Source organism: Aulonocara sp. 'chitande type north' Nkhata Bay, linkage group LG22 (assembly GCF_057382095.1).
Source record: "Aulonocara sp. 'chitande type north' Nkhata Bay isolate Kocher_YH1m ecotype deep benthic linkage group LG22, A_spYH_male_GT1.1, whole genome shotgun sequence".
NCBI lineage: Eukaryota > Metazoa > Chordata > Actinopteri > Cichliformes > Cichlidae > Aulonocara > Aulonocara sp. 'chitande type north' Nkhata Bay.
In genome coordinates, this window is record NC_141364.1 from 26,999,367 (window position 1) to 27,020,666 (window position 21,300).

Here is a 21,300-nt window from a genome sequence, read left to right on the forward strand (position 1 = left end):
ATTTATTAAAAAAAAAAAAAAAAAAAAAAAAAAAAGACAAAGGATGAACTGAAGCTCTGCCATCACGTAATGTCGCATACTGCTGTTTCTGATGTCATTTAGAAAAAAAAAAAAAAAAAAAAAAAAAAAAAAAAAATTATGTTGGGACCCTGAAAAAAACTTACTATGTACAATAATGAATTTCTATAAATTTGACATCAGATGAAAACTTTGGTTGTAAGATTCGGATAATTATTTGTTAAAAGCTTGAAATTTTAAATGAGAATAAGAAAGAAAAGTATTTCTTTGTGCCCCCCTCTCCCTGTTAATGCCCTACCTGGCCCCCCTGGCAAAACTTTGCTAGACCCGCCATTGCACAGTTACCAGCTGTCAGTTTAAAGGTGCTTCTGCTGTTTAACGCGACCTCCGCTAGTTTCCTCTTTCTGGCACAAAGCGGGAGATAAACAAGCAAGAGAGACGGGACTTGCGGCAGAAACGCTGATCATTGATCAGTTTCATGATTGAAGTAGCAGCAGGAGAGGGAGGGGGGAGAATGAGAGAAGAGGCAGCTGACAGCATAAAGACAGAATAAATCCAGCTTTTTGTCTTTTTTTTTATTGTAGCTGAAGTACAGAACAAATCGCGTTTATTTTCAGCTCAATACAAAACACGTAATATTAACTCTGAATACCAGAGGTATAGGCAACTCGACTAACTAACCTTATGAATAAAATAAAGTTCACCAGTAACATCATAGCACCCGCCCAACTGTATCGAAACTCCATCATGCTAGCTAGTACGCAGTACGAGTTATTGTAACTGACTGTAAAAAGTTAGCACAACGAAAATAAACTCCACCTAAACTTGGTTTATATCTGACCCAGATAGACTGCAGGTCATAACTTCTTACCTGAAGCTCATTTCACCTGACAGTCGGACCGGCGGCCGCCTTGGGTCTCTCCTCCTCCGCCTCCCCTTTCCCCCATCCACCTGCTGGCCTCCACCACTTGCTAATTTTACTGAATCTGTGAAAGCTCCACCATAGCCACTACCAAACAATTGAGTTATTTTTACACGTTTGCCAGCATCTGTCCAATCCGCCACCTTTCACTGTTTACACGGTTACGGAAAAAAAAGACAACAACAACAAAACATCGGCCCATTTAAAACGAAAAATTACCATCGGCCCACAGGGCAAATGCCCGGTATGCCCGATGGCCAGTCCAGCTATGTTTGCGCCCCTCCCGTCTCTGCTCAGCAGAAACACAAGAGTGACGTGCAGCGTGAAGCGAAAAAAAGTGAGAGAGAGGGTAAGAGAAAGAAAAAAAACCCCCACGGCTTGCATCGTTCACTTCAAAGAGTCAGCTCTAAGAGCCATTTCGTTTGCGACCGACCCATCACTACAAAAAAAGCTACACAGGAGAGAAACCACTCAGTTGCCCTGTGTGGCAAGACATTTGGCCTCTTTGGAAATTTGAAACAACTCCTGAGGATTCACACATGGTAGAAATCCTTTGGCTGCTCAGAATGTGGAAAAACATTCAGCTCTAAGTCTGACCTGAGGGTTAACATGCGAATCCACACAGAATAGAAAAGATTCATCTGTAGCCTCAACATTAATTAAACAAACTTTCACTACCTCATATAATAATCACCAGTCTCCTGATTTGATGGTGGATGGTGCTTGGTGGGTAGAGTAGCTTTAAAGAGGAAGTGATGGAGAAGATGGAATTGGCCTTCAGAGTGTGAGAACTGCTTTTCTTCTCATGTTACTCTGTGAAGCCAGAAGATCCAGAGCACAATAGTAACACCATGTGCAAGTAATTAATGGATCAATTAATGGGTTTCTTGTCGTGTTTTTTTTTTTTTTTTTCATCTCTAATCAGGGGCGGTTCTAGGATCAGAACTTTGGGGGTGCTGAGCACCCAGAGAGCTGCCCAGCCAGGCAAGATAAACCTGTCTCTGTCAGTCCCTGCATCCTTAAATATTGTCCCAAGTTCTCTCTGACTGTCTCCTTGGTGCACTTAAACCCCTGTTCCTCCCTGTCCTCATCGTCTGTTATCTTCGTCTCCGTTATCAGTCATCATAATTTTACCATCTCTGTGCAAGTCTGCAAATTTCTTTATTAAATCATAAGATTCTTAAATTCATCAAGTCTCTCTGTGCCTGGGTCCTCATCACAAAACATGACATCACTGTTTTGTACATTTTAACACAATTTAATCCCCACATTTGTGAAAGAAAAGCAAAACACTTTTTTGAAAAGTCTGTAACAAAACCATCAAATCTGATAAGGGTTATTTAAATGCTGCAAAAGAAGAATGGATTGGGATAGAAAAAAATACATATCCTAACCTTAATTACTGGGGGAGAATAATGAATGATGCTCATTGTGAGTAAAAAGTAAACTGAGTGCATTTTTTGGACAGATATTCATTTTTAATGTGTATGTATAATATAATACAAATACATAAAAAACACTCCCAAAACAGAATAAATTATTACAAATAAATTATTACAAAATATTAATAAAAACTATAAAAATGGAGGCAACTTTGCCTGTGGTAGAATGTATACAATGTATGAAAAAAATCTTTATTGCAGAAACTAATTTAATAATACTAATTTTGTGTTGTAAGATTTATGACTTTCATGCTTTCATAGTGGTACTTAGGAGAGCTTGACATTTTTCTCAGGTGGTACACACTGTAAAATGTTTGAGAAACACTGATAAGTTAAGTGTATGTGTGCTTTTGGAAAACATTTAAAGCTGCTGTACAGAATCTTTGAAACAAGCTTAAAACATTTTTAGAATATAAACAGAGCATCTGCTTCTCTTTAAAGCTCCTCACTCCACCAGGGCTGTTTGGCACTTTCTGATAGAGTGCAAATGTAATGTATGTACTGCGGCTGAGGTTTTAGTAGAGTTGTGGCTGAACCACATAAAAATATATCATTAATTTTAATCTCCCCAATCAATGATAATGTTATGTTGGAATGTTGTTAAAGAGGGTCAAAAATGTTTCAACCCAGTTTGTTTTGCAGATTCTGTATAGCAGCTTTAATATAGGGAGGACACAACTTCCAGATTGTGAGTAAAATCAGGTTTTTTCTCTTTGTCAGTTTAACAGTTTCTGTTGTGCCTGTCACTGTTCCCTGTCTGTTTTCTTACCTGGTTCTTCCTGACCTTGTACTTTCTCCTCATGTTCCCTCTTTCCTCTCTCCCTCTTTGGACTGACAATCATACACAAATAGATTGTATTCAATTAGATGAAAAATTACATTAATATGAAAAAAATTCTAATAAGATCACTAACAAAAAGTCTTCTCTCAGTCTACTTTCAACAAAAAGGCAAATAACCACATGAACATCTAATAAAAGATATAAACATTGAAACACTGATCCAACATTATTCTTGAATGACGGATCATTTGATTTTACACTTTTACCTGAATGTGGCTCCTTTTTTTGGAAAAACTTCCTTATATCCATTATGAACCTGGCTGTCTCTCTGTACACACACACACACACACACACACCAGGAGTTTATAAGGTTAATGGGCATTCAGTCAGTTAGCTAGTTAGTATCCATTTCAAACAGGACAGTGGTAACCAAAAGTAGGCTGCGGACAATTTTAAGTTTTAGATTTTAAATAGGCTGTATACATTTCAATGGGAGCAACAGGACGGTCAAATGTCGCTGATTTTACTACAGAGCAGGACGGATTGTAGGGTAGCTAACATTGTCGGAAAACACGTTTTCAACACTGCAGGTTACCTGGTGTAATGCTTTTCAGCTAAAAAGAAACATGGTCTGACTCCTACCTAACTATATAAAGAGTAACTGAAGGTTAAATGCAGCTAATATGTCCTGTTTTAAGCCAGGCACTTAAACCTCCACTCCGCTGCGTCTCAGCCACCATCTCTGGCAGCAACGGCGCTAGAGCCAGAGTAGGGGAGAGCTGGAACAAACCATTTTGGGAGGGGGGGGGGTTATCTATACTTTTGTTGTTAAAATGTTACGTCTCAAACAAGTACAGTACTGTATGCTTTTTATATTTTTAGTAATGTGTCACACAAAGAGCAAATATTGTCAAAAAAAGTAAGAAATCTTTGGGGGTGCTTTGATTCCTTTTAGGGGTGCTTAAGCACCCCTAAAAATGGGCTAAAATCGCCCCTGTCTCTAATGCTGAAAGTTATTTAAGACCCCACCCCCTACTGCAGAGAGTAAGTTTTAGTTAAGGAGGAATCAATAAACCTGATAAGAAATATATTAGTGAACAAGCCAGAGTGCAATGATAAAAACATTCTGACTGATACTATGTAATACATAATTCAGTGTAAATCTGTAAGACTGTATGTGTTCAGCTGATCAGTCTGCTCTGTGTCACCAATAAATCATAGTTTTAAATACTTGATGACACTTTGCCTTGTGTGTAAATAGGTGTGAACACTGCAACATTATTATTATGGTACATGAAATTTCTAAATGTTAGGTGTATTCTGAGTTTGTGGGACAGTTAGTCCCTTCATTCTTGGAGATTAACTTCAAAGCTGCTCTGAGTCCTGTAACATTCTTGGTTTAAGAGCAGAACTGAAGTGAAGTCCAGTCATTGAGATAAATTTCATAGCAGACGGTAGGAGTGGTCCGAGTCCAAAATAGATCTAAGTGTGCAGAGTCACTGCTGCCTTCAGTGACCATTCACCATTCACTCGCTGAGACAGCAGTGGGCCAAATCTATTATGTCAGATAATTTGAAACTCCTTCAGGGGCTGATACAACGAGTTCACTGTTACAGCCAATAGGAACTCCTGCTCAACACAAAAACTACAACCCTGGATTCTTGAAAAGGTCTAAGTAAGACTAAAAATGTTTTAGTTTAAAATAAGTTTACACACTTTTTTTCAGCAACAGAAGTGGGCTGCAGCAAGTAATGAAAATGCAGTTAATTAAACTGCTTTTCATTATGCAGTGAAGCAAAGAGCAAATAAAGATAAACACCAATAAGAAAGAAAACATACACCTAGGTACACACAGGTGTATGGTTCTGTGTAGAAAAAGACCTGTACATCTTTCTTGGAAAAAAGGAGCCTCATATAAAGCCTCTTTCTAAAATAAAGCTTTATTTAAACAGATGTTCTGTAGGCAACTGATTAATAAGGGGGTCAGAGGTCCATCAGTGACTGTGATGCAGTAACAGTGAAATGTCCATCAGTGATTGGCGCGTCAGTGTGATGTCATCCTCTAGTCATGTGACTCTTAAAGCAGGCTAAGAGGATTACTGAATCTCTCTTCAGTTATTGTCTGCTTCAGTCTTTTGTTTTCACAGAAGAAGACAAGGCATTTGTGGGTTGTCAAGATTTATTAATCACCTGATGAAATTGTAGATGAAGCTTAGTGAATTCTCTGTGTTTCTGCTGCTGGTCTGCATCTCTCTGCAGAGAGCTGACAGCCATTTACCTAACTTCAGTCCTGGAACTCCCCCTCTGCAGGTAGGACAAATGCAAGCTGGGAAGAAAACCAGTAACCCTGACACTGAGCTAATCAGCTGCAACCAAAGTCAGCTCTGATTTTGACTTAAATCAGAAGTGTATTATTCAGATTAATACCACAGGTGGCAAATTTACAGGCAATATTTACTTCAGTAGAAGTACAGATACTTGTGTTAAAATAAAGCTTCAGTAAAAGTTGAAGTACGGATTGAACTTCTTTACTGACATAAAACTGAAAAAGTACAGCTCCAGAGTAACCAGACAGGATAATGTATATTTAAATATATAACTTTCTACAGGACTGAATATAATATTTTTATGTAAAAGTCCAGAGCCTCTGAAGATTATCTGAGTACTTCTAACATTACACAAAGCAAAGGTGTCCATCACGCTTGTTCATGAAACTTGGTTTATCCATTTTCTGGAGCGAGCCAACAGTGAAGCTCTGAAGATTTCCCTCTGAGGGAGCTGTAGAGATCAATGGTGAAGATCATTGATCTATGCAATGAGCTTTAGTCTTTCTGATGTTTCTGAAATTATGCCTCTCTCAGTGGGTCAACAGAACATCTGGCACAGGACAGCTGTGATAAAAGAAAGGGAGGAAGTTTCTCCAAACCTCTGGACCCAGGAAACCCAGCTTGGTCCTGATGGTCTCCCTCATTAGGTTTACTTAACTGTGAATCTAGCTGTTGATCATAATGTGAACGATGTTATTACATGAAAAGAACAAATTACACTAGTTTTTATTTAAAGTTTATGTGTTACCAGGCTGTAGAGTGCTCAGTGAGTGTAATGGATCTAAAACTGTTTAAATCTTTAGTCTTATATCATCCTCAGTCTTATGTTAAAATCTCAAAGGACAATGTTTGATGTTTAGTAAAGACGCTGGATTTGTGATTCCTTGCAAGCTTTGTTTAATGGGTAACTGAGCAGGCATTACATGCAAGCAGCTTGACTCCAGCGTCTTCTTACTGCATGCATGCGCAGTGCACTATTCTGAACAGGTAATAATAATAATAATAATGGATTGCATTTATATAGCGCTTTTCGGGACCCTATTCAACCCCCATTATTAAACAATACCAGTCAGATGTTCTATGTCCCCTTTCTTTAGGTTAAGACTGTTTATCAACAGATTCTAATCCACAACATTATAGCCTGGACATTAACCATTCACTTCAAACCTGGAACTGTCATTGGTAAGAATATAGTAAACATTTAACATTTGACCTTGTCAACATCACGTTACATGTAGTTTCCATGGATTTCGTTTTCTTTGTGCTCTGGGGAACAGGCGGTTGATGGTTGGACCACGGTAGAGTCATCGTGGGAATCTCTGTGTTGTGGTGGTGCTTCAGGGACTGGGAGGACATGCCTGCGGTTCCGCCTATACTCTCCGCCTCCTGACTGGACAATGTATGATCTGGATTTCTTATTAGTCCCTAAGGAGTCATGTCCATGATGCGTTTGCATCCTCACAACCTCACTTAGCACGAGGGGAAGGAGTGGTGTGCTGGAGTTGTCATAGCATTTCTTTTGTGCATGGCGCTTATGAACTAGGCTTGTCTTAACAGCTGTGTTGCTTTTGGGCCTGGGAACCAGCAGATGTTGCATGATAGTGCATGTTTGCCTTGACATGAGCCTTTCAGCTGGAGAACCTAGTGTGTGAGCTTGAGTGGCTCTTTTTGTTTATGTGGCCTGGTACTGTTGCACACCGGACACGCAATTGTTTCTTGCCCTATATCTTCAGTTATTGTGGGCCAAAACATGATAGCATGGGCCCTGCGTTTAGTAGCTTCTGTGTCTGGGTGCCCTCTGTGGAGGACAGTGATTTAATCCTTTTGTAAAGACTTTGGGATCACTGTCTTCAGGCCTTTCTTGACAATGTCATCTTCAAGGGGGAGTTTATTTGATATGGGTAGTATTCACGAATTTCTGTGAGCAGCTGAGTTTGTCTGCAAGGCCAGGCCTTCATTGTGACAGTGCTCAGTTTCTGTAGCTCTGGATCGGAGGCAGTGTGCTCCCACAGTTCAGTCAGCCTAAGGAAGAGATGTGTTGGATCAACATGATCTTGTTGTTGGGTTCGGGAGCAAACAAAAGCATTCTAGCTTTTTAAATGGCAATGTGTAGCTTTTTAAATAGGTTTAATGTATGTGTTGTAGGTTGCTAACATTATTCCCTCCTGTTTGACATTTTAAAAGCTTGTGTTTTCAATTATCAGTACAGCATCACTTTCAGGTGCATTTTCAATGCTTACTTCATTTAAATGCAATCTTCCATGTCCTTCTTTGGGTCCTCCTGGGCAAATGTGTAGTAAATAAAGGTATTAGTCACCATCCTTTGTATCATGCTTTTTATGCAGGGGAGAATACAGGTCACAGCAATAAACATAAGAACTAAAACAACAAATACTGGGGTCACAATCTACAGTAGCATGTGCTACCAAGGTCCAGAAGTCAGCCATGCGAGCCAATCCTGTGTTGAGGCTCATGGTGTGTGGTCTGCCACATGCCTTTGCAGCACGGTTAAGTTCTGTAGGTCCTCATAGATGTCGCTGCCAGTGGAGTATTCGTCTGGAATGAATGTGCAACATGTCTCACCAATTAGCTTACACACCCCACCTTGGGATGCGGTTAGCAAGAATGTTATACGGCCATAATCCAGAGCTGTGAGTGGATAGTGGCATGTGGGCACATACGTAGCAGTCCATCTTGTTGTTAAGGTGCGCCGTGGTGTTCATCATCTGCCACCAAAAGTTCGTAGAATAGCCATGAGGTTATTGAGTGTGGCTTCCTCGGTCCCATAGTGCTTCAGCTGTCGTCACGAACAGGAATACTTTCAGCCACGCTGTCATCCTTGTTGCTGACTAAAGGTAAGGGAGTCATTGGTTTCTTCACCGGGTTTGAGATGGAAGGTCCTAGAGGCTTTCTTCCCCCTTTGTAGTTGGACTCGGGCTCAGCGTCAAGGTGTGTGATCTTCTTGTAGTGACTCTGGTGAATCCATGTTGATCTTTCAGCAATGTTATTTTTAAAAGGAAATTGGATCCAGTTGTTTTACTGCTGTTATGCTGCTCCCTCCTGTTGAGTCATGACCACGTCCATGGCTCAAAATTTCAGCAGCAGTCTTGTAGAAGTGTTCATAATGCAAATGACAACAACAATGACACAAAGGAAGACCCTCTGTAGAGTGTCAACCTCTGTATGGCACAGCGAAAAAACATTAGGTGATAATCTTTGAGAAATTGCTGTCAGTCAGTTCCTGTCACCGCCATAGCATCTGTTTTCTGTGTTGTTTACAGAATCATGATGCCATCCCTGAACTTCCTCTGTGCTTTCGGTTGGAGCTTGGCATGCTCCCCTTATCCTTCAGATAACCATTCTGTTGTCCACCATCTCCTGTTGATGCTCTCTAGGAAGCCCAGTGGTACAGCTCTCTGCGGGTCGTCAGCTGGAGGTGGTCTCCACCCCTCACTGATCCTCTTGTCGCCTCTCTCATAGCCTCAGTCTGCATCTGCATCTCATTTTCTTCTTCCATCACTTTACCTTTTTCCACCTGTAATTTAAGCCTCCCCAGAAAATCCTCGTTTGCCACATGGCCCTTGCCATGTGTCAACTTCACACAATTAGACATACATAAGAAAGTTAGTTGCACATTCTCTCTTAAAGATTCCCAGGGCTTGTCTGTTAGGCTGAACGAATGGACTCTATGGCAGAACAAACGCAGGGAATGCAGAAAGTGCTCTTTATTTACAGTGTCTGGATTATTTACACAGGGTGGGAGATTATGTACAGTGATAAATAAACGGAGGGAAACCAGGAAAGGGGGCTGACACGCACTCGGAGGGAACGGTATAATCGGCACACACAGGGTTGATCTACGAGAAAAAGGAAAACGAAATTTTAGGGGAAGATACCAAACATCCATCCATCCATCCATTCGCTTCCGCTTATCCTTTTCAGGGTCGCGGGGGGCGCTGGAGCCTATCCCAGCTGTCATAGGGCGAAAGGCGGGGTACACCCTGGACAGGTCGCCAGTCTGTCGCAGGGCTAACACATAGGGACAGACAACCATTCACACTCACATTCACTCGCACATTCACACCTAGTGGCAATTTGGATTGTCCAATTAACCTATCCCCACAAGCTGCATGTCTTTGGACGGTTTGGAGATACCAAACAATCAGTAAAAAGCGGCAATAAACATGGGGAGAGTTGGAGAGCTCACTTCTCACACTGGCAGTACAGGTTTGGGCGAGAATCTCCAGGATGCGAAGGTAAAGATGCGATTGATGTTTGAAGTGATCCCGGAAATACGGCTTTACCAGCAGCTGACAGGCAAGCGGGTGATGGATCCGGCTAAGGATACAGGACAACAGGTAAGCAGACAAAATCCAAAACATGGGTTGGCTGTAGTGCACACCGCAGAGATTAACAAACACGTTACCACTCAGGGAGGCAACAATACTCCGACACCAGATGTCTGTCGCGCTGCTCCTAAATAACGCTCCATCAAATGACGTCTGATGTACCACCGGTGTGACAGCATCCTGTGAGACACCGCCCCACCTACCTGTGATGAAAAAGGAAGCAAACCCATGACACCACACCAGAGAAACCCTACCAACTCCTAATAGTCCCCCCCCCCTCAACGGGCGGCCCCCGGAAGGGCTTACCAGGATGTCTCTTGTAAAAGTCAGCAATGAGATCAGGGTCCTCAATAAACGAACTCGGAATCTAGTACTGATCCTCAGGCCCGTACCCCTCCCAGTCCACCAAAAACTGAAAGCCCTGGCCCCAGCGGCGCATGTCCAGTAGCTGCCGGACTGAATAGATAGAAATGCCATCCACTACTCCGGCGGGCGGGGGGGGGGGGGGGGGGGGGGGGGGGATCGGACGGGGGGCACAACGGGCTGCGAGAAACAGGTTTGAGCTGGGAAACATGGAAAGTAGGATGAATCCTCATGGAAGCGGGCAGTTGCAGTCTGACACATACAGGATTAATGAAGCATTGAATAGTGAAAGGACCCAGAAAACGGGGCACCAGCTTTCTAGACATACATTTCAAAGGAACAGTTGCAGACGACAGCCACACCTTCTGTCCCATGGATTATAGAGGAGCAGGGGATCTCCTCCGATCCACCGTACAGTGAGCTCGTGTCACAGTCTAAACCAACACCGCCTTGGTCTGACGCCAAATCCTCCTGCTGCGGCGCAGGTGGTCCTGCACCACTGGGACCACAACCTCCGCCTCCTTAGAAGGAAACAGTGGGTGCTGATAACCCAAACAAACCTCAAACGGAGAGAAACTGGGGACAGAACAGGTGAGAGAGTTATGCGCATATTCTATCCAGGAGAGATGAGAGCTCCAGGAAGCAGGATTAGCCAAAACCACACAACGGAGCGCGGATTCCAGTTGTTGGTTCGTCCTTTAAGTTTGTCGATTAGACTGTGGGTGATAGCCCGAGGAGAGGCTCGCCCCCACCCCCAAGGCAGCACAAAACCCCTTCCACACACGTGACACAAACTGAGGTCCCCTGTCAGACACAATGTCCTGGGGAATCCCATGCAACCGAAAAACATGAACACCGAGTAAGCGAGCAGTCTCAAGGGCGGAAGGGAGTTTAGGCAAGGGAACAAAATGGGCAGCCTTGGAGAATCTATCCACGATGGTAAGGACGACCGAGTGACCAGAGGAACGCGGCAGCCCTGTGACGAAGTCCACAGCGATGTGCGACCACGGGTGACTGGGGACGGGCAGGGGATGCAAAAGCCCAGAAGGCGCCTGGTGACGGCTTTTAGAACGCGCACAAACTTCGCAAGCCACAACATACTCGCGCGCATCCCTCTCCAACGAAGGCCACGAAAAGGACCGTTTCGACAAAGACACCATACGATAAATGCCGGGATGACAGGCAAAGCGCACAGTGTGCAGCCAATGCAGGATGCGCGCGGACATGGCGGACATACATAATTATGAGGTCAATCAAATGGACCAATATGGCAAGGCCATGATGATCCAATTGGTAAAGTAAAGCCGATTGGCATCTTTCTTGGCCTTCAGACAACAATTCTGATGGTTAAAGATCCAAGCGGAACAGGCAAAAAAACAAAAAACAAAAAAAAAGCGCCCAGGTGGAGATGCCCATCGTCCGGCGAAATCTGAGACAGCACGGCTCCCACGCCGGTATCGGAAGCATCAACCTTAACATCAAACTGTCTGAACACGTCGGGGTGGGCGAGGACGGGAGCGGAGCAAAACAGCTCCTTAAGCCGTGAAAAAGCCCGTTCGGCTTCCGCCGTCCACTGAAAAACACGAGCAGGAGATGTCAAACTAGTAAGCAGAAGCACAACTCGACTGAAATTCTTAATGAACCGCCGATAAAAATTAGCGAATCCCAGAAACCTCTGCAATTGCTATTGTGTGGAAGGGGTCGGCCAACTCACAATGGCTTCAAGCTTACAGGGGTCGGCTCTGAGCTGTCCCTTTTCCAGTACGTAACCCAAAAAGGACACTGACCCCGCATTTGAAGACACATTGCTCAGCTTTCACTAACAGTTTATTTTCCAGAAGCCACTGTAATACACAGCGCACCTGCTGTACGTGGTCATCCAGTGATCGGGAAAAAATGAGAATGTCATCCAGATAGACAAAGACAAAATGGTTCAAAAAGTCCCGCAACACATCATTGATCAGAGTCAGTCCAAATGGCATTACCATATACTCATAATGTCCCAGCGGAGTGTTGAACGTCTTCCACTCATCCCACTGACGTATGCATACCAAGTGATACGCATTACGTAGGTCCAAATTAGTGAAGACAACCGCTTCCTGTAACGGAACAAAGGTGGAAGAAAGCAGTGGAAGGGGATATTTATTCCTCACAGTGATGGAAATAAGTCCACAATAGTCAACATAAGGTCTGAGAGATCCATCCTTTTTCCCTACAAAAAAGAACCCTGCAGCCACGGGTGAAGAGAACGGCCGAATCAAGCCTGCCTCCAGAGACTCCGTAATATAGGCTTCCATGGCAGCCCTCTCCGGCCTGAAGAGGTTGTACAGCCGATTAGTAGGCAGCAAAGCTCCAGGCAACAATTCAATAGAACAGTCATATGGCCGGTGGGGAGGCAGAGACAGAGCGCGACGTTTGAAAACTGACCTCAGATCATGATAGACCTCCAGCACAGACGACAGGTCCAAATCTTTTTGTGTCGATTCGGGAGCACCGGCCGCAGAGGGAGGTAAAGCAGACCGCAGACAGTGTGACAAACAGTGGCTACTCCAACTCTCTATACGACGGGTGGCCCAGTTGATATGGGGATTGTGGCGCTCGAACCAAGGATAGCCCAAGACTACAGGGGAATCAGGGGACGCGAAAACAAAAAAACTGAGAAATTTGCGATGATTGCCCGAGAGAATTGATGAGACAGGTTCCGTTTCATGGGTGACTGAGGGCAAAGCCTGACCATTGAGGGCAAAAACCGAAACAGGGACCTCTAGAAGTCGCATTTTAATACCGAGAAGACGCACCAGACCGCTGTCAATCAAATTCTGTTCACCCCCTGAGTCTAAAAGAGCTAAACGGACTTTACAAAACAAGTTTCCCTGACAGCAGAGTGCTCATCTTAGCTAGGTAGTGATGGTAAATTCGATTCTTTTTACTGAATCGAGTTTTAATGAGTCACTCACCAAAGTGAATCAGATTTCTTGAGTCATTTGAGTCACTGAGTCAGTTAACCAGAGAGTGCAAAAATGTATATTTTCACTCAAACTTGTTTGTTTCTCTTTTAATGTAAATCCTACTGCTAAGATGAATGATTGTAAAAGAAAACAACTATTTTATAGAGCAAAAAAAATTCTAAAGGGAACATTTATTTATTTTTTATTTTATTAATATTTTCCTTAAATGTGTCAAATATATATTTTCTCATCTAAATGTTCACTGAGCTGTGAGCCAGGGGGCGGTAATGCGCCTTAACATTGGTTGCCAACAGTGTTGCCAACTCCTCAGTAAGGAAAATCGCTATTGGTTGTCCTAAAAGTCGCTAGAAGTTGCTAAATGACGTCATCGCCTAATTTGCATAATTGGTCATGCTAATCTAATTGTAACCTATGTTGTTGGAGAGAGAAATAACATCGTGGAAGAGACATAAAGTGAGTAAAAAAAATGTCCTAAATGCATTTAGAGTTTATTTAGAACTACAAATTAAATTTCTTTTAGCAATTATTGTTTTTTTTTAATGTCACAATTCCAACCCTGCTCCTTTACCTGGGCTTGGACCGGCAAAAGTGACCCGAAATAGGCACTCTGGTGGAGTTACTTTGTGTGTGTGTGTTTATAAGTAGTTTTAAACCTTGTGATCCACAAAACAGCATAAGAGTATGTGATGGACCGAGTTGAAAAACAGGAGTCGTCCCAGGAATTATTAGAAAAATATAGTTTCCATTTATTTAACCCCCAAAAATTATATTCACAAGAGTAATAAATGTTGAGCTCATAAAAGAGGTCAAAGAAACAAAACTGAACTCAGGCAACAACTGCAAACTTAACAAACCAAATGACTGCTACAAACATACATAATTGACCTAACATGAAATGACATACAAGGGTATATATAATGGCTGACCATTGTGACACATGAGGGGTAGCAAACAAACACAATCATAAATCACAAACGATGCAGTATTAATAAACTAAACACCAAAGAAGAAAATCAAAAACCCCATTAAACCCTAAACTCAAATATTTAATTAAATACAAATACTTTGTTTTTAAAGTAAAGAAAACACACATTACCCCCTTCAGCAGGAAGTGGTGGTGTGGTCCAATTATCTTCCTTCATATTTAATGGTTTCAAACCCTGGCTACCATCTTTTGTCCAGCAACTCCCAGGGATGATGGCAGGTAAGAAATAAAAAGACAAAAGTTAGAAAGCAAAGAAATGAAGTAGTATGAATACATAAGTAAACTAAATGTGCGCGCTTACAAATAGAACAAATGTATCCAAACCAATCAATAAAGTTATTGGCAACTAAAATATATTACTATGTTCAAATGAAGAATGAAAATACAAACGTTACCGACTTTAGAGTGTAGCCACAGGTTTGGCCATCACAGAGTAAAAGAGTAAAAGAAGAACTGACTGCGTTACAGCACCTGCTGCTTGTTGAGAGTAAAAGCAATACGCGCTTTCACTCTACAAAGTCGCTAAGTTGGCAACACTGGTTGCCAACCAAGAAGAAGAAGAATCTGTAAGCCAGGAGGGAGGGGTGAGTGAGTGATTCGTTCAACTCGTTTGAGCTGTGAGCCAGGAGGGAGGGGGTGAGTGAGTCCTGAGTGATTCGCTTATGCTACGATTCAGCACAGCAAGGGAGGGGTAACTCAAATGTGCTGTTAGCATGTTTGCTGAGAGATGCTACTGTGAACCGAGGAGCTATTGTCTTGATGTGAGCTTCTACTCAGGGTTTTTTCTTCCAGTTCAGAGCAGAGATGTTTTTGTTAAGAAACTGGCTGTTGTTTTTTCTCCCCACAATTTTAATTATAAGCTAGATATATTTCTACTAATGGAATTAGTTTGCTAACAGCAACAGAGATGAGTCATTGAGTCAGTTGCGCTTGTGAATCATGATTCACGAGTCAGTAAAGTAATTATCGAGTATTGAATGATTCGTTCACGAATCGAACATCACTATAGCTAGGTCTCAGGACCTAGCTAAGAACGGTGGTTACGGATAAGCTTACAAACACGTTTAACTTACCGAAAAAGTGCAGCGGGGTGCCGGGTCCTTCTGTCGGGTAGTCCAGTATACTGAAGAACACCTCAGGCTGTCAGATTAAAACAGTCGTCATGGTTTTGTAACGTAAACGCTGGAGCTCCTGTCTGCACCCCCGCTCTATCTCCCATTCCCGAACAGAGATACGTAAGTTTGTGCGTGACTGCAGCTTCCAGTCAAAGCTGTTACAATTACATCACACCCCAATTTCACAGCATTATGTAATGTAATTAGAATCAAACGTATGAGAAAGGAGACCCCTTGAACATAAAACAGCATCGTATGAACTACTGACGCTGTCACGTCGTCCATGTTTGTTACAGTCATTGGCTGGGACCTGACAACAGCGCCACCTGAAGGAGGCTTCTCTCTGTCTGATAGCTTGTGTTCTGACACCTGAGACCTGAGAACTGACAACTGAGAGCTGACACCTGAGACCTGACTTTTGGGACCTGACACCTGAGTCCTGACAATTGAGGCCCTGACATCTGAGACCTGACACCTCAGACCTGACACCTGACGAGTTTTTGTCTGAGACCTGACACTTGACAGCTTTTTGTCTGAGACCTGACGGATGTCCTAAAATGTACACCATACTGCCATTTCTTTTTGTGAGAGCTGAGTTTCAGTACCAGCTAAAAAGGACTGTTTAAGTTTAGTTTCAAAACCACCAAATAACAAGCTGAGTTTTGTGTTTCTAAGACTGTAGGAGATAAGGCTCGGGACTGGACGACGCTAACGCGTTGACGCCGTGCAGTAACAACATTTCTGCCTCTTTCATGGCTCTGTACTTTATTCTTGTTAGTGCCACATGGTCTAACAATCCAGCTTTAGGTGGCTTCCAGGTGGCTACCAGGTGTGCAGAATACAGTTTAATCAAAAAGTTTGAAAGCTGTGGCTACAACTGTAGCTTACCTCCACCAGTGTGTGAATGTGAGAGTGAATGAATAGTGGAACTGTAAAGCGCTTTGAGGGTCTTGAAAAGCGCTATATAAATGCAATCCATTATTATGATGATGTTTCACAATATTAAAAAAATCCTAACTTCACAGACACAGTTCACAATAAACAGCTTGTGTGCTTGCTGTGATTTCTTGAGCTCATAGTAACTTTAAAATTATTTTCCAGTGTTATTCCCTTTTATCCTCTTTTGAACCTTGAATGCTGTTAGAGGCCGTTCAAGTCCACTTTGTTCTGGGGTTGTTTTTTTTTCTCTTTTAGCCGTCGGGTGCCAGCCTGTGGAGGGGGGGGGTACTGTCAGGGTTCCTGGGTCGGTGATCCAGTGTTTTCGGTTTTGTTCATGTTCAGTTTATTTTGCCACTTCCATGTGCTCACTTCCTGATTTTCCTGTGTTGCTCGTCTTGTGTCATTAGCCAGATTATGTTCAGCTGTGTACTCACCGGTCTCTCATTATCATCCTCATCAGTCTGTGTATTTAAGCCCTCTGTTTCTACTCGTTCACTGTCGTGTCATTGATGTTAATGTCGTCTGTATGTTCAGTTCGTCAACCGGTCGTTCGTTCGTTCGTTCGTTCGTTCGTTCGTTCGTTCAGTCAGTCAGCCAGCCAGCCAGCCAGCCATTTCCTACCTCTGTACTGTTTGTTCACTCCATCGGCAATAAACATCCACCTTCACCTACCTGCCTGTGAGTCCAGTGTTTGGGTCCTCCTTCTCTCATCCACGACACTACTCCTGACACAGTAAATAAAAGCCTGTTTAGAAAATGTCAGAAGCAGAAAGTTAAAATATTTGTGTTAAACTGAAGAGAGAAAAGGTAAAAAGTTATCAGAAAAAATAATACTCAAGTAAATTACAGACACCTGAAAGAATTTTAGTCAAGTACAGCAAGAAAACTATTTGTACTTTGTTACTTTCCACCGCTGATTAAGCACAGTTTCAAATAAGATAAAGAAATCAATAAGTAATAGATTTGATCCAAACACTTTTCTACTTTAATTGCACACTGAAATCAATGTGTAACAGATTTCCTTTTATGGTCAACGTCGTCTCCATAATTGGTTTTAGCACCAATTGGCTGCCCCTCTGCTGGCTATCTGAAGCTCACCAACCAGGAAAAAAATTGTCTCTAGTTTTACTCTTTTAGCACAGTGTGAAAGATGAATACTTAATTTGATTGTTTCTGCTTGTATTTACAGTCATGTGTTGGTGTTTGTTATGTAGGTGTGTCAACTTTTTTACATTTTGTATTTTTATTATATTCTCATTGTGTGACCTCCCTATATTTATGTACAGCACTTTTGCGAACTTTATAGTTTTTAAATGTGGTTTATAACTGGATTAGATTGAAGAGGCAGAGCTAAAACTTGTTATTTAGACAGAGTATGAACTGAGGGGCTGCACCAAGTCCTAGAATAAGATAAAGAATCATTACTTTGTCCTGTGAATCATGCCAAGATACACTAACAGAGTCTCTGATTAAAAAACATGGAATATGAAGCAGAATAAGACACCTTTAATATGTGTCATCTCTCAGGTAAATGCTTCAAACATCGCCTCAGCTGTCAAGGAAAACATCTTCAGACGACTTCCTGGACTTTGTCGGCGTTTGAAGAGACGCAGAGTCACTGTCCTGGTAAAAATAAACTGACACCTCAGGGAAGAACCACTCAAGTCCTTTCAAAATAAAGCATGCCACCTGAGTGTCCACTGTGATTCATTTTCAGTGTAACTTGGAGAAGTTCTGTTGGGGGCGGAGTCAGACAAGTCATTCAGGTCAGCTGTGTCAGTGCCCGCGGGGTTCCAGGTGTTCACATTTCTTTCTCCACAGCCTCTGAGTGATAATGCTTTTTAATAAATATGAGAAAACTTTTTGTAAAGAGTTTTTTTTTGTTTAGATTAAAATATTTCACATAGCACACACAGTATGATACAGACTGAAGCTTTAACACATTGTGAAAGTTAAATATCAAGGAATGTTTGAATAAAAAAAATGCCTACTTTCTGATGTGAATGAGAATTTATAAAGAAGAAAGAAGAAGTGTGGTGAATAATATATGATAATGCAGATGTTAATCATACAAAGTAAACTGGAGCGGACCCTAAACACACTTTGATCCGTGTAATAGATCTTATAATTTGGATTCAGAGAGTTTATAAATGTTGTTGTTCATGCAAAGTCATACACAAATCCGATTTCATTCCATCAGCATGATGTTCAAAATTGAAAGCATATCAGCACTTCACTGAAATGAAAAACAGGAATAATGATAATCAACACTGATATGATGTGAATCACTTTTGTCGATGGTTTTCATTAATGGTTTGATAATGCATCGCTATGAATTATGGAATGTAATTACTTCCTCTCATAAAGGATGCTTTAGTGTCTCCTCTGCAAAAAGAGGTAATAAAGGTAGCACTGAAGCACATTTCCTTTTGAGAGAACTTAACTAGCTCTGACTGTGGCCACAGAGACTTCAGGTTCAGTGTTCAGACGGATCAGGCCTGTTCAGTTTCCACCTGCTGCTGACACAACTCCACGATTCCCTCAGGGATTTGAATTCCAGGTGCAGAATTTTAACCAGGGACAACCTTGGATCAAAGCTGGACAACTGCTCAGCCATTGAGTCCACTTCTCTTGGAGGACGGTGTCTTGTTCTTGGCTGGGAAAGATGAACTCTGAACACTTACACATGTGAGTGAGAAGCGGGGAGAGAAGCTGCTGCCTGCGAGTTTGCTGTAGGAGAAGTGCACTGGCAGAGAGAAGAGAGCTTGAGTTTGACCAGGTACCAAAGCAAATTTTTCATACTGGACAAATAATGTAAATATGACGGTGTATCACAAAAGATTGATATCAAACTGATCACTTGACCTATATTATGTTACTTGCTCTTCAAGTGAATGAACAAATGGCAAAATGAAAAGCCGAACAACAATGCTGTTTTTTTTAGAGAGTCTTAGCTTACATGTGTGTTTATTTCATATTTTCAGTTATTACCTTACACAGCTAAATAAAGCACTCTAAATCGGTTTTAGTTATGCAAGAAAGTGCAATAAACTACAAAAAAATTGAAAATCGTTTTTGTTTTTTTAACATATATTTCTAGTCAGAGAAATTTAAGAGGCTTATCCCTCAAAACTGTAAATACAAAAAAGTTGCATAAAATAGTTTCCCACCACAGGAAATTTATTTTGAGTGTCTTCATAGTTTTATTTTTGAAATACACCAACGAAAACAAATATTATAGTCCTAATTTGCAAAAAAGCAGCATATGCATCTAAATAAATTATTTCCAGCAGTGCAATTTGAGTTCTAAGCATCCCAGACACGACACAGAAAGTCATAAAGTCAAACATAACTTTTAAAAACACCAGTATATGCTCATGAGGCCCTGATGGTAAAAAACTACATTTCCGCGAAAATGACGCCACTTCCGGTTTCGGGACAGGTAATGCGATAGTTCACGCTGTCGTCTATTGTAACTAGGAAGTGGTATGAACAGCTGATCGGATCGGCAAAGCGTGTTTCTGGAATATTATGTTTTTGTTGCTGCAAGTGCTTTTTATGCAGTTTCTGCAAAGCTATATGTGGAAGGAAACTGTGACCTAGGACAAGCTGATGGCATAAGATGTAAGTACAACTCCTCCGGTTTCATATGCAAAAAAAATTATTGCTAGCTTACATGGCTGCAGTGCTACCGGGATTTAAAAGTAGTTGCGCAAAACGGAGCGTGCCCGCTCTGACCGGTTTTAAAGGGTTAAAGCGTGGAAGTACTGACCTTACTTTGAGTTTGATTCTGTAAAAAGTGACAAAAACATTAGCTGTTCACTGCATGGGAAGAAAACATTCTTTTTACAGCGAAACTCCCCCCCCCCCTCCCCTAAACTTCCGAGCAAGCACTGAGTACGCTGCCACGGTAATGTGAAATTCACAGAGAAACTCCCAGATCCTTCCACTGACTGCTGCGACACACCTGCACCAGGGCAAACCTCCGCCTGCCCCACTCCTGCTATACAGGTGAAATAGAGCAAATAGAGAAATAGAGCAACAGGATTGCTGAGTCTTTGATTTTATTTATTTTCTGCTGTGTTTTACTTGCATCTATTTAAAAGAGTGAGTGTAAATGGCCTGCATTTGTATAGCGCTTTTCTAGTCCTTAACATATTTGACATAAGATAAAAAACAACAACAACATGAAATCCAACATACCTGATAAAAAAGGTAAAAGAAAGAAAGGCCTCCAAGTAAATAATTTGCCCACTCCAGCTTCTACGACCAAATACAAACAGTGGGGAAGAGGGTTAGCTCAACCCACCACAACTTCCAAGCTAGCAAGGAGTATATATTCATGCTAGCATTTAGGGCACCTAAAACACATTTATGATACACACATACTACACACTTATAACATTAACCAGCCAGCCCACCAAGATCAGGAGCACCTATCATAGGAGGGGTCTCATGAACGCCATCTTCGACTGGGTCAGCGGCGGATTGCTGATGGATCCATGATAGTGTGCGGTCATCACACTCGCCAATGCTGGAGACGGAATCCACAGTACGGGTGGCAGGAGGTACGCTCCTGTGTCCCCAAAAGATGTCACAGACCCATCCAGGTCAGACTCAGGGGGGCCACTGACAACGCTCACAGCAGGATGTGCAGGATCGTCGTTCAATGTTGTATCCAAGGGCAAAAAGTTAACTTGAAGGAGCAGGTTGCGATGCACCACACGCTCATGACCTTCTTTGTCTCTGATACGGCAGATGTGAAGAGCAGGATCCAAGTCGACTACCGTGTACACAACAGGTCCCCATTTGTCAGAGAGCTTCCTTTTTCCTCTGACTCCCTTGTTTGCCAACAACACCTGGTCCCCTAGTGATAGAGGCAGACCCTTCACCTTTCTGTTGTACTGGTCAGACTGGTGTCTCTGCTCCATCGTGATGTGCTCCTTGGCTTGGAGCATAGCAGAGCACAGGTCATCCATCAGTGACTTGACATAGATATCATAGTCACAAATGGTGTCATCATGAAGGACATCCCGAAACATGAGGTCAATTGGCAACCTTGGGACCCTCCCAAACATCAGGTAGAATGG

The 21,300-nt window shown here is 42.2% G+C and overlaps 1 protein-coding gene and 1 long non-coding RNA gene across 2 annotated transcripts; one reads left to right on the forward strand and one right to left on the reverse strand.

The window, feature by feature from the left end:
* Window positions 1-2,592: 2,592 nt before the first annotated feature.
* On the reverse strand, window positions 2,593-3,898 carry LOC147304335 (uncharacterized). The gene is made up of 3 exons (XR_015126794.1): window positions 3,759-3,898; window positions 3,430-3,491; window positions 2,593-3,213 (listed from the first exon to the last, which is right to left on the reverse strand). It is a non-coding gene; the product is annotated as an uncharacterized LOC147304335 (long non-coding RNA).
* Window positions 3,899-5,250: 1,352 nt separating this feature from the next.
* On the forward strand, window positions 5,251-18,074 carry LOC147304336 (uncharacterized). The gene is made up of 3 exons (XM_086279113.1): window positions 5,251-5,473; window positions 17,738-17,836; window positions 17,928-18,074. The coding sequence occupies exons 1-3, from the start codon at window positions 5,369-5,371 to the stop codon at window positions 18,036-18,038; spliced, it is 315 nt and encodes a 104-aa protein (XP_086135239.1). The 5' UTR covers window positions 5,251-5,368; the 3' UTR covers window positions 18,039-18,074.
* Window positions 18,075-21,300: the final 3,226 nt, after the last annotated feature.

What these genes read in the sequence shown, in the direction of transcription:
- LOC147304336 (XM_086279113.1), top strand. Translation starts at nt 5,369, where the DNA reads ATGAAGCTTAGTGAATTCTCTGTGTTTCTGCTGCTGGTCTGCATCTCT. An exon ending in CTGGAACTCCCCCTCTGCAG is followed by an intron (nt 5,474 to 17,737) that starts GTAGGACAAATG and finishes GTCATCTCTCAG; the next exon opens with GTAAATGCTTCAAACATCGC. An exon ending in GACGCAGAGTCACTGTCCTG is followed by an intron (nt 17,837 to 17,927) that starts GTAAAAATAAAC and finishes ATTCATTTTCAG; the next exon opens with TGTAACTTGGAGAAGTTCTG.